We start from the raw sequence: 14952 nt of genomic DNA on the forward strand, positions 1-14952 counted from the left end.
GTGTTTATCACTTTGTTGGATAGGCTTTTCAAAAATCTTTTTCATTTTCTATCAAAGTACACCAAAAACATTGATGGAAAATGAAACAACAAAGCACACACTGCCAGAAGGTATGATTGCCTTTCCCATACTGTCCTAAACAAAGAGTGGGGTGTGTATTGGAACTACTGGAACTCTCTTGTTTGTGAACAGATGAGCCTGTAACAGTAGGGGGCTGATTCAGGGATTATTAGAGCCTAGGGAGAGACTGTGTGTGGGGTACTACAGAGGGGAACAGTGCACAGCAAAGGTAAACAAGGTCTTTAATCAATCAGCGGATGTTTAAAAGCAGGGAACAGTCGAGAAAAAGCAGGTTGTGAATGGAGGCAGCCTGCAGTTTGTACAGGAGGTTATAAGTAGAGGAGCTAACTGTGCCAGAAATACGGAGCAGACCTCAGCTGTTGCACTAGCCCAGTCTGATCAGATTTGTCAAGCCTCACCTCCTATTTCTTCTCGGCGGCCCTCCTTGTTGCCTCGTTTTCCTTTACGAAGCCATGCATCCCCAGCGTCCTCTTCCCCAGGCCATGCCCTCCTCCTCTTTGGGACAGCACCTGAGGGACATGGCCATGGGTCTGGGAAGAGGCAAGAACTTCCTTGGAGGAAACTTTGCCTATGGTTTCATCCAGTCGTTTAAGGAGTGCCTCTACTTCCTCCTCTGCTGCTGGTGCATCAAAGAGATCCTGGACTGACAGAGAGTAAATTAAGTGGTCAAACATTGATTTTCCATTTTTCTCCATTGGCTCCTATAGTGTAATTTAAACCAGCTTTTATTTCATTGGGAATGGAATGTTTGATCAGCGGTGCTCGCAAAGCATTGGCAAGTATGAGTCTTGTCTCATATGACAACAAACTACCTCTTGAGCACTTAGTAAACTCTGTCTAATTTATATAAAGCAATTTATGTTTTGTACTGTTTAAAGGAAGGTTCTCAATTTCATAAAGCCGCTATTTCAATGAGGTATAGGTGTACTAAATCATACAATGATTTAATGTGTTAAAATATTTTTATCTCTGTTTTTCAGTATCTGTAGGATGCTCTTCTTGGGTTCCAGAAAACACACATTTGCACATTTCCAGAAGCTAGAAATGTTCACTGCAAGACTGGGTCAGTTTCCTTAATTCAACCCTGCTGGTCTGAGATCCTGATGACAGGCAGCCCGGATGTTCACTGTTCACAACGCAAACTGGTGTGCAATGAATAAAGGAACTTATGAATAGAAAACATAATACCTTTATGTCTGCATTTTTGTTCATTTTGTTTTGGTTAATCTTATATTGTACTGCTAAAAAATAAAGATATACAAATAATTTGGTTTAGGTGTCAAACTAAGCTTTTATGTGACTTTAATGAGGTAAGGCTTGTATTTTTTTTTTATTTCACAACGTTTGCAGTGTAGCATATTTGTTTTGGGTTCCAATGTATGACTTGTATTGAACAAAAACAGGATGCATTTTACAAGCTGTCTAAAATAGTAAAGGAGGATATTGTGACCAAAAATATCAACCTGGAAGCAACCCCAGCCTGTGGACTACCAGCATTAAATGCCGAGGACTGCTGTGGTGGTGTTATCGTATGTAAGATGTATGTTTTACATACTCACCATCACCTGCGTATGTCAATCAACTTGGAACCTTTCCAAGAATAGTGACTCCGCATTGCCATTGGTCGAACTGGAGGGCGAGGGGCGGGACCAGAGCCAACGCTGCCTATGATTGGACGAAAGGCGCGTGGATCGTGCAAGTTCAGGAGGAACTTTTAAGTTTTAAGCTGGATGGGGAGACTTGTCTGCTGTACTGTATCTGTGACAGACAGTAGGGATTCAAGTAAAGCAACGCACCACGGTAAGAATGACCTGCATTTGGATGTAACGTACATGTGTTTTTATCACAAAGTAACTACGTCTGTTGTAGTTTGTTTTTCCATTAACGGTAGCTACGTCTCCAACGTCGTTTCACTCACTTTTTCCTGGTTGCTCGATTGACTATTGTAACGGTCGAATGTTTTGTTTTGAAAGGCTAATGTTTACGCTGTTCGTGTCATGTGAACCCTTTAATAGTCTTGACTTTACTCACACTGGTCTTTAACTGGAGTTTAACTCGGTTTATTTTTCTTTGAGCCCATGACATTTCCTGTCACAGGCTTCACTCAGAGCAGTATAAATAACTACGCTACATAACAATGTAATGAACTGCCTGCTTTGTTGTTGTTGTTGATGATGATGATGCTACTGTGTGTGCACTGCTGTGAACATGTTGGGTATGGTGCTTTTGCAGACAGCCTAACATTACTGTCCCGGCCTGTCCTGTAGTTTATTCTCTTGACCTTTTTTGGTAATTTTTCCCAGCTGAGACCAAGATAATACGATTAGGCCTACATCTGTAATCATACATTTGGCTGTGTTTTGCTCAAGAAAAAATAAAGTGTGGCCTAATATTGCCTAATGCAAAGTGACACATAAATTAAGATGAAGGCAGATTATTGTTTGCATAAAATGGTATTAATGAATTGAGATCAGGCAGGAAGTCAAGTAGGCCCTATCTTTAAATATGAAGATATGATGTAACACAGCCTCCAAAAGCTAGAGCTTTATAGGTTAAATTAGATATTACTCATAAAGATCAGAGATTAAGAACACTACAAGTCAAGGAAAATATTTCTTTTCTCTGTTAAAAGCCATCGGCTTTGTGGTCCAGTTGAAATAATCCTTTTAACACTGTCCTCAGAATACATTTCTGCCTCTGTTGTTGTTCCCCATGGCTGTCTTCTGCATGCTCCCTTGTTCTGTCTCTCATCAATCTCATGGTAGCTATATTTAGCCGGAATCTATTTAAGCCATTCCACTATATGCTCCACAATGCTCCTAGGACCCTAGGCTAGATTCAGTAGCCTTCTCTTGGGAGGCACTCGATTAGGAGACCTAAATTGCAGAGCTGGGAGAGAATTGAATTTGGGGAGTGAAGTGTGTCATTACCCAGACAGTGTTTTGTTAATATAAGTGGTTAGCTCTTTCTGCATTCACTGAAGAAAGCCAGACTATGCCTGATAATATGCATCTCATGTTATGTCCTCCTCTGCTGTTTGAGAGGACATGCTTTGTACAGCTGTAATACCTGACACTAACCTGTATCTTACCAGGAGGAGAAATTGAAATGTCAGTCTGTTTCCGTTTGAGTGATCTTGGTCTGGAGTTGTGTTGGCCGCATACACTTAGCAGAAGTACATGAAGGAAAAACTGTTTCCCCATATGTCTATCTTACTGTAGACTTTGTAATTGCTTAGCAATGTACACATAAGAATAGATATAAATGTGGTGGTTTGTAGACATATATTACCAGACCAGTACCTTTTGAAATGGACAGACCCAATCTGCTGTCTGTATCTCCAGAATGGTGCCGGCCTTAGTTACTGGTATCTCTGCCAAAACATGTTCCAGCTAGTCAAAAGCCAGGGTGACCAAAAGGCCCACAACACACACAAACTACTAATGACGAACTGAATGATCCCAGGGAACTGGACTTCACACACACACACACACACACACACACACACACACACACACACACACACACACACACACACAGCACCATGTGTTACAGTAGCTCCTTTATTGGCAGAATGGGTGAGGCTGAATAGCAAAGGCATGTATTCAAATCCTGAGCATGGGTAAATAGAAGATGTAAATTTCTTTAAACTGCAGTACTCACACAGTCACGCTAACACTAGCCTCAGTAACAAGTGCATTGTTAACCATCTGGAAATTCTATTTATAAATAAAATGTCTTAACATCAATCCAACATATTATTAGCAAATATAAATTAGCCTGTTTGTGAAAAAAAAACAAAAAAACACTGATGATATGCTAACTGGCCTATAGGTAAGGTGGTCACTAAGGTTGCCATCCACAGATCCACATTTATGTTTACCATTACAACATGATTTATAAAATCATACAAGCTGTTATTATTTTAACAGCTTAGTATTCTATGCATAAAGGCTTTATGCTGACCTACAGGTTATCGTAGGCCCAGTTTAATATGCCACTTAATTTTATACAGTATGTAGTAGGGGGCCTCTGCTCCAGCTCTCTCTCAGATAAGGTGTCCTTGGCTTTAAAAACATTGAAGACCCCTGATCTAAACTGTGTCCTCTTGTGTTGCAGGAGACAGGCAAAGCCTCTAGGGGGCCATGTCTGGCGGCAGCAGTGCTAACAACAGCTGGACACTCCTCACTCCTGAGGTATCACCACTCTATAAAGACCATAGGAACATGTGGATTTGCTGTTCATGACCTCATTGAAAATGCATTATTTAAAAAAAAAAAAAAAAAAAACTCTTTGTCCCAATTTATTTTATTTTGGGTCACCTGGATATGAACTAGGTTTCTGTAATAAGGCTGTCTTTGTTTCTTTTATTATTCAGAAAGGCAAACTGGTTTAAGAGGCACTGGCCTGATGGCTAGTTACACACACACACACACACACACACACACACCTTGGCAGTCTAGGTAGCCTGGATAGCTTCAGCAATAATATCTAAATGGTAAGAATGTCCGGGCGTCTGTTTCTTTTGACTGTTTGTTGTTTGTTTGTTTGTTTGTCCTAGGAGTCTGTCGCTGAAACCCTAAGGCCTTTGGCAGAGGGGACAGAGCACCATGAAGAAAGCCTCACATGTGCAGGTGTTTGTCACACATAATTTGAGGATTGTGAGATAATTCATGGCAAAAGGAAAAACCTATTTCTAACACACAAACCTAATAGAATTTTTATTTTTTTATTTGCTAGTTTTTACTTTTGCCCATTTGCCTTCTCTGATAATTAATCAAACAAAACAACCTGAAAGGTGAGAATATGTTAAACTATTACCTTCCTGCTTGCCTCCTGTGTCTGTGTTTTTTGAGCCAGCTTCTGTGGAGAACCAGCCTGCAAACAGTGCAGAGTCTGCAGAGAGGCCCCCTGTGGAGGGCCACCTGGTAAGACAGCAGTACACATCATTTTCTATAATGTTATATTTGTTACACAGCTTAGCTGAATATGTAGTTGGCCAACAAAGGCATTCTGCTGTCTTTTATTTTGTAACTATAACATCCTTTGAATACTCATTTCTGATTTGCCTGAGGATATGCATTTAAACTGTTTATACCATAGCCACCAGGAGTGCTTGATTCTGATTGGCCAGTGGGTGTGTAGCCACATTATTACCTTTCTACCTAAGAATTTGTACCTAGAACATGATTACTTCCAGCTGTTACCAGGCTACAGGTTCTTGATGAAGTTATCAAATAATGTTCAATACAAAGTTTCTATTTAAAGAATTTATAAACCAGTTAACACATTTGATTTTAGTAATTAAAGGCATGTGCACAAATGCAGAAAGTCACAGACCTTTCACTTATACCTTTCCTTATATTTTTAAATTAAAGGAATAGTTGATAGATGAGAAAATCAATACCATTCTCAGTCCATGAAGTATAAGGCTGCAGCCAACAGCCTATGGCTTAGTTGGAAGGTAACGATATCCCTCTTGACTATTATGGACTATTTCTTGGCTGCGACCAGTAACTCTGGCAGCTGTAACTGCATTACACAAGATATAAAGAGAGATATAACATTGTATTACCTCTGGATAGAGCCAGGCTAACTCCCTTACCTCCCTTCCCCCTGTTTCCAGTCTTTGTGCTAAACTAAGCGCACTGGCTGTAGGTTTATATTTACCGTACAGTAGGGGTGTGCAAAAACAATCGATTCACATTCGAATCGCGATTCAAGCTCTACGGATTAAAAATCGATTCATTCACATCATCGATTATTTTTTTTATTTTTTTTATTGTATGTCTACTGCAATCACATGGGAAAAGTAACTACATTTACATACTGTGAATCGTTTTTTTAATCGAGAATCGTTTTTGAGCCTGAAAATCGATATTGAATTGAATCGTGACATTTTCTGAATTGTGCACCCCTAATGTACAGATACAAAAGTGGTGTAGAACTTCTCATCTAACTCTCTGCCCAAAATTTCAAACTTTTGCTTTTGAATCAGACTCATTGCTTGTGTTTAAACCAAACACGCTAAAAGGGAGCTCTAAAACCTATGACTGACTGTGTACCTTAAGGAATTTTAATGACCTGATTATTTTACCCAGGTACCGGAAGAAAAAACAGCAGAGCCAGGTGGAAACACAAGCACAGAGCAACACACCTCTGTGGCCACCGCTGTCATTGATGTCCCTGTTGCCTCCTCGTTGCAAGTCTCCGGCAGTTTCGACCCTGACAGTGATGCACTCAGCCAGTCAGAGGGCCTACCTGAAGCCCCGGCACAGTCCAGCCTTGACCCAGATTCATTTTCTGACTCCTACACCCACATAACCCCTTCCCCTGATGAGCCCCAAACTTCACTGCTGAACACAGAGACTCTGGGAGGGGTGGAGTTTACACAGGAAGAGGACAGGCTCGCACAGCAAGAAACACTGCATACGCTGAATGGGGAGGAGCTACAACATGAAGGGGAGGAGTCTGACCTGTTTCTGAGGAGGACTGATTTAGGGAAACGGGCAGGTATGAACAACAAGTCATTTAATTATGACATTAATAGTATAATAACCTCAAAATCAGTCTTTATTATGTTTATGTCGTTAGATCATCACCTGGTATGCCTGTATCCTTTCCTTTTATTTTTTGGAGACTAAGCCGTGTATACTATTTGTGTTTGAAGTGTACTTGGTGGACCAGCTGGTTATGGAATTGTTCAGAATCTGGGCCAGGCGCTTGTCTGGAGAGGCTGTGGTTGGTACGAGGCAGGGAGCATGATGTGACAGAGAAACTTTTAGTTGCATGACACCGTGCAGAAGTAAATTGGCTTCAGAGGGACTGGGACCTCGAAAGTTTTTTTTCAGTGTGGTGTTTTTGGCTTTTTCTCTCTCGCTACAGCATTAAAAATGAGTCTTCTTTTGCTCTGTTGTGCATTTCTTTCATACACTTTTTGTTTACCAACTGGAGTTCAGTGTCAGTGAGTTCTTCACACTTTTATAGTTCCACTGGTGTTTTACAATCAATTGCGATACATATAGTTTGGAAACTTTGGTGCCAGAAGTTCCAAAATGAAGCATTTGAATCCTTTTCCAGATGATTAGTCAAGATGTAGGCCTTATTTGTGCAGTTTGAAGGAAAATAAGGCATGCATTGGAGGAAATTAACCAGCGTGCCATGCATAGCAGAGCCAGTAAAGAAGCAAGTCTCCACTCCCATGAGGAGTATACTGCCATATAGCTGCTGTGCTAGCTAACATCAACTTTGTGAGTGCAAGAGCACATTTGTGCCTAAAAATGTGCAACAGCTTTATAATAACAAATATGGCAGATAGTAAAAAGGCTCTAATGGATACCTACATATTACATTATTAGCTGTTTTAAACAACATACCTTACGTACCATAGGGGGTACCCGTAGAATAGATTCAACTTGGAAATTGCAATGTAATACTTTAACAACAGCTTTTCATACTCTTCCCTTCCTTGCTCCAGACTCCCCTGTGGATTCAGAGGTGGGTGAGGAGAGGACTGAGAAGACGGGAGAGGAGGCAGAGCCAGAGGTGAGGAGAAGGAGGTCCCTCTTGGCGGCTCTGGAGCGGATTGGAAGGACAGAGGAGGAAGAGGAAGGAGAGGAAGAGTTTCAGCTGCCACAGCGGGAGGAAGACAGCGGGTTCTCTGTGAACAAGTGCATCCTGGGTGCTGTCATTCTGTTAGGGCTTGGCACCATCTTTTTCTCAGGTAGGAATCTGCATATGACCTGTTGGGAAGGTAAACATCCCATTTTGTTTTGCCTGTGTTAATACATTTTAAATGAATTGTTGATGATGAAGATGTTAAACCTAGGTTGTTTAGAAGAAAATTATGAATTAATAGTAGTAAACTAGACAAAGGGTGCTCTGAGACTGTGGTGTATTATACCTGCAGGTGTCTTCATGGACCTGGATGAGGGTAGGTTATGTGTGTACATTGTACATCCGTAGGAATGTGCTTTCTTGCCCACAGCATATATTTGTGTGTTTGAATGTGCAAGCAGGAATGTGCACTGTTTTGCATGACCCCTTTTTAAAAGCACTGCACGCTTTTAAACAAGGCTTATTTGCTGTTGTTAAATGAAAATCTTTTACTACATCACCACAATGTAAACCAATACTTTGAGTGTGACCACCATATCTTTTCTAGTGTTATGCCCGATTTTTAGGTTTTTATAAAATAGCATCATCATCAAGCATCATCATAGCATGAGCAAAAAGTTTAAAAGTTGCAAAATTGGAGATTCAAGGTTTCCATAAATAAATATATTACATAACCTTTCATTTTTAGATATTATACAGTGTATAGTTAGTTAGTTATGTTTTATTTCTGCGTCATGCCAAACATTTTGGCCCATCCCACATGGGATTACAAGACACCACAAATTTACTTATTTAACAAACATCTTCCTGTCGCGTATACAGTCATTCGGAGAAATACATGAATACAAATATATACATATACACACACATACACATACATATATGTATATACACGTACACACATACACATACACACCACACACAAACTACAAATTCTCATCTACAATTCATCTCGATAAAGAGCTTTTTTCCTCTTCTCCCAAGCTTTATCTAGATAATTGGCTAATTTATATGTTTCATATGTGAACAGCCATCTCAGTCTTTGAGCATCATCCATATTTACCAAGTCAATCTCTGCTTTTATCCTACGAAACAAAAAAATCACGCTGTTCACAATAAAAAGGACAATAGAAAACAAAATGGAACTCATTTTCTATATCATTCAAACAACACATGGGACAGATCCGTTTTTCCTCTTCTACACACATACATATCGTCCTGTTTCAATAGTCAAAGGCAAAACACCAGATCTCACTTGAGCACATAAAGATCTTTGCCTTTTTGACAAATTATATACAACATAATTCTCAGTGCCATATTCTGGTTTTATCATTACAAAAATATGCAATTTTGGCTTATAAATGCCCTTACTCAGCTAAGGAGTACACATTTAATTATAAAAGCTTGTTTGTGTATGTGCCATTTTTTTTTTCCCCCTGCATATGCAAAGCTTTTGCTTGTGTTCTTTGACAGTGTATTTATTTACATTAACATTAAGCTCTGCATAATACATTTACAGAGAGTGACTATGGTACAATGGAGCTGAAAGATGCAGAGGTACCAAGAAAACAGGTCAGTCTGACGTCAGTTTGTCACTTCTTTTTTGTCCTTCTATTCTCTCTTAGTGTTCTTTCTAACTGTTAATCATTATAAATACAAATTTTGCTCCGAGCTAAGAGTACAATGAGTACCACCACATTCATTTTTAGTGTGATATGCTCACCAGGAGACCACCCACAACCCTGGCAGCTTTACTGCTATTGTCTACCAACTGGGCTACTCTGGACTGTTGTTCTTTCCCGCCTCATCAACACTTAGTGTTCTGGCAATAGTCATTCTGAAAAGTCATCTAAAATCTTGCCATTGGGTTGTACTCTGTGTGCAATTTGTTGACAGGAGTGGCTTAATCCAGAGGTCCCTCCACCCCCAGTAGATGCTGACGGTACAGAGCTTCTAAATAAGTTTGCCGAAGGGAACCAGCAGATTTCTGTACTACAAGCCCAACTTCAGGTGTGTGTGTGTGTGTGTGTGTGTGTGTGTGTGTGTGTGTGTGTGTGTGTGTGTGTGTGTGTGTGTGTGTGTGTGTGTGTGTGTGTGTGTGTGTGTGTGTGTGTGTGTGTGTGTGTGTGTGTGTGTGTGTGTGTGTGTGTGTGTGTGTGTGTTTCTCACAGGATCCTCTTGTTCTTTTTTTCTTTCTTCAAACAGGCACAGAAAGAAGAGCTAAAAGTAGCCAAGGGACAGGCAGCAGAGGGAGCAAAGGAGCGGCTGCGTTGGGAGGAGGTGGAGAAGGAAAACAGTAGGTTGAAGAAAGAGATGGCATCTCTCCCTGTCCTTCAGAAAGAGAACGAGAGGATGAAGAGAGAGCTGGAGTCTGTCCTGGCCCTACAGAGAGAACTAGAAACACTGAGATCCACTGTGACTGAATTAAAACTCCCCTCAGGTACAAAGGGACAGAGGGAGGAGGTAGGGAGGGAACATGGAGGAGGCTAGAAGATGTAGAAGGATGATAGTTATTAGACAGCTAGGGAAAGTGCAGTATGATTCTTCCTTTTTCTTCTTTGCTGTTATTCTCACTGGAATGCTCACTTCTCATGTTTGTAGTGTAGTTGTAGTGACTTCTTGTGTTTCCTTCAGCAGCCAGTGAAGCAGCTCAAGCACCTGTGACGCCGACCCCATCGCCCCCCAGTGGCCAGCCAGTGGACAGCACGCAGGGCATTGCCGGATCTGCAGAGAGACGGCCTAAGAAGACATTGGATGACCAGAGGGAGAAGAAGAAAGATGTGAAGAAGGATAAAATTGACATGGGTGAGAAAAAGGAGTGGAAAGAGAGAGAGAAATCTGAATGGAAGGAAGGAGAGAAAAAGGAGCGTGAAGATGGAGTTAAAATGGAATGGAAAAAGGGAAAACACGAGCAAGGAAAGTTTGACAAGGAGAAAGATAAGGAAGGCAAACAAAAGAGACACGGTGATGAGACAAAACAATGGAAGGAGAAAGACTGGAAGAAAGAAAAGGCTACCAGGGGTGATGAAGGAAAGCCTTGGAAGGACAGGGAAGGGAAGAAAGAGTGGATAGAGAAGAGTGAGAGAAAGGAGGAGAAAGACTGGAAAAAGGCAAAACATGAGAAAGTGAAGGCGGATAAACAATGGAGGGGTAAGGAGAAGGATTGGAAGGTAGGAAAAGACCATGGAGAGAAGCACAAGGGCAAGGAGGAATGGAAAGGAGAGAAGGAATGGAAGAAGGGGATAAATGGCTACAAGGAAAGTGGCAAAGAGGAATGGGAGGAAAAAGATTGGAAAGAGAAGGGAGAGAAGAAAGAGTGGAAGAAAAAAGATAGTGACTGGAAAAGTAAAAATGGCAAAGATCATACTAAGGAAGGGAAAGGAAAGGGTGAAAGGAAACAGTGGGAAGAGAGAAAAAGTCATGGTAAAGAAAGGAAGGGGAAGGATGAGAGGAAACAGTGGAACGAGAACGAGCAGAAGAGAAACAGTGGTAACGACGGTAAGGAGTGGAAGAAGAAGGATGAGAGGAAACAGTGGGAAAAGAAAGAAGAACCGTGGAAGAGAGGAGGAGAGAAAGACGGAAAACACAACAGTGATCGGAAAAAGGACGGATCAAGCTCCGAGAAACACAAAGAGGAGCACAAATATAACGGTAATCACGGCCACAAGGCAGAGCACCTGTGGGGAGATGGGAAGCCTCCTCACGCACACCGCCAACCCTCCATGGGACAACCCGAGTACTGGGTCCAGCAGAGAGACCGCCTCCAGCACAACCCCAAACCACCACAGCCATGTGACTCCCTGGAGACCTGTGCTCAGGCTGAGGGGCTGCTCCCTGTCCCCTTCCCTGAGTTTGAGGCCACCCTCCAGGCTTACCTAGCCAAGGCACAGGAGGCGGGAGTGGATCATTCCAAAAGAGAAGAGCTCAGAAAGCTAGCCGCCGAATTCTTCAAGGATGGACTCTTTGTCCACGACCAGACGAGCTTTCAAGAGTTCGTCGAAGATTTGGGAGATATTTTGGAAGACATGGTGGAAGGAGATGACGACGCGGAGGAAGAGGACAGCGCCATAGAGGAAGAAATGGAGGGGTTTGAAATAGAAGTCATGAAAAAGTTTTCAGTGCCGGAAGCTGTAGAGAAAAAGGAGAGATCCAAAGGTGACCGGAGGAAGGAGAGCGGACGAGGACGTGGCTGATGCAGTCATAGAATTGATGGATCTGACAAAAGTAGCTTAAGAGCAGTCACGACAGATGAGCGGTTATTCAAAAGGGAACATTTTATATTGGACCACAAACGCTTACAAGTATGCATTTATCATCCTGTCACCCTTTTTACAGGATCTTATTTCACACCTTACATCTGTTGTCCAAGAAAGTTCAACTTATGATTTAATTTCACTGTTCTGGATTGTTTTCTATTTTACCTATGCACATGCACACACATTAGTTCTTAATAATGGAGAAAGTGCTTGCATCTACGTATGTTTTTTTTGTGATGGAATTAAGAGAGAAGAAGATACAGAGACTAGTGAAGTATAACGCACACATTGCATAGCCTTTGTGTGCTCTTTATTCTAGTGTTCAATCCATAGAAAACCCCACATCTATTTATTTTATTTGGGATTGAGCACCTGCAGCTAATGCTGAACATCCGTTGGTGTGAAGGTCATTCCTGCACACAGTGCTACTTTCTCCCTTTGTATAGGGGAGATTACACCTGTTGGATTGAGTATGACGTTACTCTGCTTTGACTCTCATGCAGAAACAGATACTGTATAGTCTTATTTACACACTGCACCTCTTCCTCTGCAAATCACACTGTGCACTGATGAAGTCTACCTATTCACTGATCCTACACTGTAACTGCAGAATGCCATCTTTATGTATTCATTGCTGTAGCCTGGCCTTAAATGTCAGATTATCTTTAAATCATTAGTTTTTAGAAATAGTGGCATGAACTGCTGAAAAAAAGTTTAGTTAATATTTGATGTGAAATTAGAGAAGTCTGAATTGATTTTGTTTTGGATGTTTGTACTTGTTGCATTAAATGTGTTAAAGAACTATGTTGAAATGCAGAAATCTATAATTAACTTATTTTACAGAGGTTGGCATAAAATAGATACAAATATAATTGGTTGGCACATTAGATATCAACATGTTGAGCATGTATGTTTCTTTTCAGGTACAGAACTCATGTTGTGCACTAACATTTCCTTAATTATTGTTTTATCATGAATGGAACATTTGTTTTTGTCGATTAGGTCGATCATAGCACTGAGGTCATGGCACGTAGTTTCCACAAAAAAAAAACATGTTTTCCTTGCTGTCTGTTTACAAATCTGTTTATCTGCTAACTTATTAAATGTTGCTGGTTCAAGGGCCTACAGCCACATGGAGATTATAGGGTGTTGATGCAGAACAGCGTACTGCATGGGCTTTGTTGCAGCATAGAGAACTTTGTATGTTAGGATGTTCGTATTTGGCCCTGTTACTGTCACAAGAGCAGGATAATAAATTTGGTACGTCCCTGTGTTGAAATAACTTGCTATTGTCTTCTTTTCATTCACTCATTAAATGTTTATCTTCAAAGAATGCCACCTACAAACATCTACTCATTTTATTAGACACCGTTATTTCAAGCCTCCGTCTGAATTTGATCCTGTTTGACTCACATCCTGATGATTCTGCAAGGTAAGATCTTTTGTTGAGATCTTTTGTTTTTTGTTGATAATTAATAATACGTTCATGGATGTTTGAACAGTTGTCCTACCAATTTCTGTTGAAAGTCAGTGGAATCTGTAAGAAGCTGTATTTGCTGACAGATCAATATATGAGTGATGTTTTACTGTGTGTGTCACTGCGGATGAATCAACTCTTTTCTTCTTGCATTGTCTTTGCCAGACTGATGTTAACTTCTCCTCTGGGATACTTTTTCTGCTGTTTCTTCCTTTTATCTTTCCCTGTATCTGGATGGGTGGAGCACCTTGGCTGATGGTAGCAGAAAGGAAAGAGGAGAGGGTGAGATTGACTATGATGACTTCACGTATTTTAGTCACTGAGTGTTTTGTCAGTCAATCATTGTGCCTGTTTGAGATTAGAAAATACCGTCCTGGTTAAAGTTTGAAACTTTTTACATAAATACTGTGTATCAGTAAAGATATGTTGTAGATGTGTAACTAAGGGAAAAACCAGTGATTCTTTGTATGTGAGAAATAATTAGTCCTTCACCACAAAGTGGGGTGCCATTTCTCCTCATGTTTTGAGACTGCTGTACTGTAGCTTCAGCAGTAATGTCACCCACACAAAAACACATGCAATTTATACTGCTGCCTCTGTGGAAAAGCAATATTGAATGCAGGTTTACATTCCTTAAAGCACTACTACTTAATAAAGTCTGTGAAAGGAGACACTGTAAATCAACCCTGTAGCGCTGCTATATACGTGTATGACTTTAAGGACCTCTCAAGTTTTTCCCACACTTGTATTTATTTATATAGTTGCATGAAATATTTAAAGCAGAATTTGGATCTACTCTGAATGCCAAATGATGGATGAGTGGGTACAGCAGGCAATCAAGGAATTCAAGAAGTATGGATTATGTTTTGAAATATAGACCAACAAATTCTAAGACACAAATACATTAATCATAAGACAAGTAGCAGCGTCGCCCCATGGAAAACCCTGATGCTTTTATACCACTAGGTGATTTTTCATTGCTTTCTATAAGTCATTTATTTTGTGTTAGTAGCTGCGCTCTGCTTTCTCAACGATGGCCGAGGGAATGTAAGGAGAAGAACTGAAGACTGCTGTTTCGTGTGTGTGTGTGTGTGTGTGTTGCAGCTGTATATGTATATGATACTAAAGCCATTGTGCCTGTTAGCACTAACTGCCTTCCTAAAGTGTGAATTGTGCACATCCTGTCAGAGCTTTGGCTTAAATGATACAAGTCTTCTGAGGTAAAAACCCAAGTGCCTCATTCTCAGAAGGTTTTGCAACACAGACTGTGTAATTATATCTGATTTACTGCTTTCTTTTTGCTCTCTGCAGCTTTTTGCCCACAGTTTACCACTCATACAAAGCAAAGACAAAATGTGAGACTGTTGTCTATGGCATGAACTGAGTGAAACTTTAAACTATTTGTAATATTTTTAACCCATCCTAACTCTGATTGTTAGTCCGGGGTTTCCAGGAAACCATATCCTGCCAGATACTGGTTACACACAGACATTGTATCTGAAAATGCAATCACGTCATGGA

The 14952-nt window shown here is 40.7% G+C and overlaps 2 protein-coding genes across 6 annotated transcripts; both read left to right on the forward strand.

Annotated features, from left to right (window-relative positions):
• The first annotated feature begins 51 nt into the window (after positions 1-51).
• lenep (lens epithelial protein) lies at positions 52-1335 on the forward strand. Its single transcript, XM_078252895.1, has one exon. It carries the CDS (start codon positions 534-536, stop codon positions 726-728), a length of 195 nt encoding a protein of 64 aa, XP_078109021.1. The 5' UTR covers positions 52-533; the 3' UTR covers positions 729-1335.
• Positions 1336-1768: 433 nt separating this feature from the next.
• Positions 1769-13236, forward strand: pbxip1b (pre-B-cell leukemia homeobox interacting protein 1b). Of its 5 annotated transcripts, none has more exons than XM_078252896.1 (11): positions 1769-1881; positions 4201-4277; positions 4643-4715; positions 4942-5009; positions 6183-6594; positions 7559-7804; positions 7991-8014; positions 9218-9270; positions 9595-9708; positions 9904-10138; positions 10333-13236. In XM_078252896.1, exons 2-11 carry the CDS (start codon positions 4227-4229, stop codon positions 11889-11891), a joined length of 2835 nt encoding a protein of 944 aa, XP_078109022.1. In that variant the 5' UTR covers positions 1769-1881; positions 4201-4226; the 3' UTR covers positions 11892-13236. The 5 variants fall into 5 exon arrangements, with proteins under 5 accessions (XP_078109022.1, XP_078109023.1, XP_078109025.1 ...); XM_078252897.1 differs by having other exon boundaries at positions 10336-13236; XM_078252899.1 differs by having other exon boundaries at positions 9904-9994.
• The last annotated feature ends 1716 nt before the right edge of the window (positions 13237-14952 follow it).

This window comes from Sander vitreus, chromosome 6 (assembly GCF_031162955.1).
Source record: "Sander vitreus isolate 19-12246 chromosome 6, sanVit1, whole genome shotgun sequence".
NCBI classification, from domain to species: Eukaryota; Metazoa; Chordata; class Actinopteri; order Perciformes; family Percidae; genus Sander; species Sander vitreus.

What these genes read in the sequence shown, in the direction of transcription:
- lenep (XM_078252895.1), top strand. Translation starts at nt 534, where the DNA reads ATGCATCCCCAGCGTCCTCTTCCCCAGGCCATGCCCTCCTCCTCTTTG.
- pbxip1b (XM_078252896.1), top strand. Translation starts at nt 4,227, where the DNA reads ATGTCTGGCGGCAGCAGTGCTAACAACAGCTGGACACTCCTCACTCCT. An exon ending in GGACACTCCTCACTCCTGAG is followed by an intron (nt 4,278 to 4,642) that starts GTATCACCACTC and finishes TGTTTGTCCTAG; the next exon opens with GAGTCTGTCGCTGAAACCCT. An exon ending in CCCCTGTGGAGGGCCACCTG is followed by an intron (nt 5,010 to 6,182) that starts GTAAGACAGCAG and finishes TATTTTACCCAG; the next exon opens with GTACCGGAAGAAAAAACAGC.